The following is a 3,436-nucleotide window of genomic DNA, read 5'->3' as shown; positions in this document are numbered from 1 at the left end:
GGGTCCCCAGAGCTGCACCCGCTCTACCACTATAAGACCTACGTGGGTGGCATCCTGCTGCTCACCAAGCAGCACTATGAGATGGTGAGCACGTGGGTGGGACCTCCCGGCCAGTTTGGGGTAGGGGCTATGACACTGTCTTGGTGAACGGTTGTACATTTTGTGCTCCACACTTGGGAAGCGGGGAAAGGAGTCAGAATGGTTCAGGGACAGAGCCTGCGATGTGAGCTGGTGGGGGAGGAGAGAGGAGGCTGCACTGGTGCTCGGGGCTTGTGATACTGCTGTCTGCTCCTCTGCGGCACCTGGAGTTGTGCTGGACCAGACCTCAGCTGGTACAATGCCCCTCTCATTTCAGTGCAACGGCATGTCCAACCGCTTCTGGGGCTGGGGACGGGAGGACGATGAGTTTTACCGACGTATCAAAGGAGCTGGTCTCCAGGTAAGGCATGCTCCATGGCCTCCTAGGTTGGAATTGCCCTTTTTGTCTCCCCACCTGGTCCCCGGCTGTAGCTGTCCAGGTCAGGACCTGGGGAAGGCAGCCCTTTTGTGCACCCCATTCCAGTAGCAGGCGCAGCAGGTTTTCCAGTAGCTTTACAGAAGCCTTGCTCTTCTTCTAGGTTCGCCGTCCCTCTGGAATCACGACTGGATATGAGACTTTCCAGCACCTGCATGACCCAGTCTGGAGGAAGAGAGACCAGAAGCGCATCGCTGCGCAGAAGCAGGTGGGACCTCTCTGTGGTCGAGGGGAACCATGGGAGATTCGGGTTGTGATCACCACCTGCTCTGAGCCCTCCTTTCTTGTGTCCTCCCCTGCCAGCTCTCTGCTCCCTCCCCAGGCATGGGGTGCTTCCCCCTCCACTGGAAGCTGGCATGGGCTGAATGGTCTTTCTCTTCCTCAGGAGCAGTTTAAGGTGGATCGGGAGGGAGGTCTGAACAACGTGAGGTACCGAATCGAGTCACGGACAGCTCTGAGTGTGGCAGGAGCCCCTTGCACCGTCCTTAATATCTTGCTGGACTGTGACACAAGCGAGACCCCCTGGTGCACGTTTGGCTGAGCCTGTCTCCTGTGTGCCGGTTGCGTGCGCTGTGCTTGTGCTGAGATGTCAGGGCTGCCACCGAGCTGCTTGGAGCAGGCAGGATTTTTGCAGCAGACGAGCATGGCGGTGCTGGCGAGATGCGGAGGAACAGAAACGGCTGGGAACCGGGCGTTGCTAGGACCAACAGAAGAGGCTGAGAGCGGGACTCTGCAGCATTGGTGTGGACACTGGTGCTGATTCCCAGGGCAGACGCAGAAGGCAGTTTTCCTGCACTGGACATGGCTGAGCTGCCACCCAGCTCAGAGGACAATAAAGAACTATCAGGGCACCTGTGAGTTGTGAATGCCCTGGGCTGTGCTGCGCCGCTCCTTTTTCCTGCTCCCTTCACCATGCTGGCTTCAGCACACCCACTTCTGGCTTGGCCCCAGCTACGCGCTGTCTGGACAGGCGATCTGCTTGGGTTTGGAGGCCAAGTCCGTCTGAAACGGGCTCCGAGTAAGACGGTGCCTGCCTTTCAGCTGCTAGGTACCCCCAGGGCTGTGTTGTGGTCGCTTCGTTGCAGGAAGCGGTTGTGGTTGAGCCGTGCCCCGAACCCCAGCATCCGCAGCTCTGCTGGATGTCAGCAGTTGAGGTAGCCCAGGACTTCTCTCTCTGTGGGGTAAGGAGGAGAGTTCTGGCTGAGCTGTACCCTTCCTTGCCTGCCTTCTGTGGCGTGTGCTGCCTCGGCCTTTTTCAGGAGGCGTTGGAGAGCCTGATGTCCACCCAGCAGCGCTGAGGGGAGCTGGGATCTGCTCTGGCCCTGTATGAGCTGTACTGGGAAAGACTGGTGTCCGAGCTCACCACAGTGCTGGTGGAGCCGGGGCAATGGCAAGGGTCAAGTCCAGGAATTGGGACAGTTGCCCCTAACCTGCCTGAGCTGAGGGGAACAAGAGCTTCCCTGGGCAAGATAAGGGCTGGGATGGTCCCCTTGAGGCGGGAGCAGGAAGGTTTGGGTTGGTGAGGGAGAGGCAAGGCTGTGCGGGGCCTCGACTGCAGGTCTCACCCGCTCGGTCTAGCTGGCTGGCCCTGCCTCGCCACCAGGCTGGCTTCTCCCATGGCATGGCAGGACAAAGGTCTGGGCTTCCCCTTCCAGCAGGGTGGGAGGTATTTAGTTGCTGAGGGTATCACAGTGCTGGTCCCTCGCTGCTGGTGGAGCCTGCGAGGGCTCTGCTGTGGGCTCAAGCGCCCCCACTGTGGATGTGGCTTGTCTGGGTCAGTGAATGGCTTGGGGAAGGTACCCGGGCAAAAGGCTGTGTCAGCCTTGGGGTGCTACTGAGCATGAGGTGACCTGGGCAATGCACCCTGCAGAAACCCCAGGTCCCCAGCCTGTGTGGTGACTTGGGGACCTGCCGCTGTCAGAGCAAGAGCAGCCCGTGGGAGGCAGCTGAAGCACTGCTGCTGTGTGCTGGGAGCATGCCCTGGGAGAGGAGACAAGAGAAGGAAGAGGCAAATGTCCTCTGGCTGCTGGGAACCCACCTGGGTGCTCTGCAGTGCTGGATCCAGGAGGTGTGGAAGCCAGGAAGGTGAGGAAGGGCCCTGGGGGCTACCAGTTGTTTGGGTTTGGTAGAAATCAGCCACACCAGCACCTTTTGCTGGGAAGTGGGATGTGCAGAGCTGGGCAGGAGAGGCAGGGGGGGGGCTGCATGCCCTGCTTGGTACCTGGCTTTTGAGCCCCAGGCGGGAGCAGCGGCCGTGGAGCAGCACCTGGTCTGTGCCTGCTCGTGCTGGGAGCAAACAGGCACTGGGACCTCTGGGCTCCTGCCGCTCACTGTGATCTGCCGAGGGGTGGCAGAGACACCCCCAGACTCTCGAGACCCCACTAGTGCTGGGCTCCTCTCCTCCATCACCAACCTGGCCTGGCCACGGTCTCGGGCTGCTGGATGAAATGGTGCTGTGCCACTCCAGAGCAGAGGGTGCTTGGGCTGTCTCACAGGTGGTGCCATGTGCAGGACTGCACCGTGCTGGTTCTGGGGTCTTGGCACACAGAAAACCCAGCCGAGCAGCCAGTACCCCTGTGTTCGCCAGCGCTGGCACCAGGCCCACTGTGTTTCCTGGTCCCCTTTTGTCCTTGTCCCCTGCCTGGCGCTTCCCGGAGCCATCGCTTTGCCGGGTGCCTACAGATGTCCCCAGACAGAAGCTGTTGCCATCCCAGGAAGCCGAGCGGCCCCAGGGACGTGGCACCTCCGGGAAGGAGCGCCAGGATGAGGGAGGCAAAAGCATCAGAGCCAAGTGTGGGGGTCGTGTACTGTGTAGGGGCAGCGGGATGGGCTGTCTGGAGAGATCTGGCACTGTCTGATTTCCGTGCTTCTCCAGAGCTCCGTGAGGAGTCAAGCCCTGTGGACCGGCGTGCGAGGGGGGCT

At 60.7% G+C, this 3,436-nt stretch overlaps 1 protein-coding gene across 2 annotated transcripts in view; it reads left to right on the top strand.

Annotated features, from left to right (window-relative positions):
* Positions 1–1,355, top strand: part of B4GALT7 (beta-1,4-galactosyltransferase 7) — a 2,749-nt gene extending 1,394 nt beyond the window's left edge. The window contains exons 3-6 of one of the 2 annotated variants that reach the window (XM_009649583.2): positions 13–84; positions 356–439; positions 618–722; positions 900–1,355. In XM_009649583.2, coding sequence (XP_009647878.2) covers positions 13–84; positions 356–439; positions 618–722; positions 900–1,055 — 417 coding nt within the window. In that variant the 3' untranslated portion in view covers positions 1,056–1,355. Of the gene's footprint in view, positions 1–2; positions 85–355; positions 440–617; positions 723–899 lie in introns of both variants that reach the window. The other variant, XM_035889297.1, reaches the window with a different exon arrangement.
* Positions 1,356–3,436: the final 2,081 nt, after the last annotated feature.

The sequence above is a fragment of the Egretta garzetta genome, unplaced genomic scaffold (genome assembly GCF_000687185.1).
Source record: "Egretta garzetta isolate BGI_Z169 unplaced genomic scaffold, ASM68718v1 scaffold382, whole genome shotgun sequence".
Lineage (NCBI taxonomy): Eukaryota > Metazoa > Chordata > Aves > Pelecaniformes > Ardeidae > Egretta > Egretta garzetta.
This window is presented reverse-complemented; position numbering and strand designations above follow the sequence as displayed.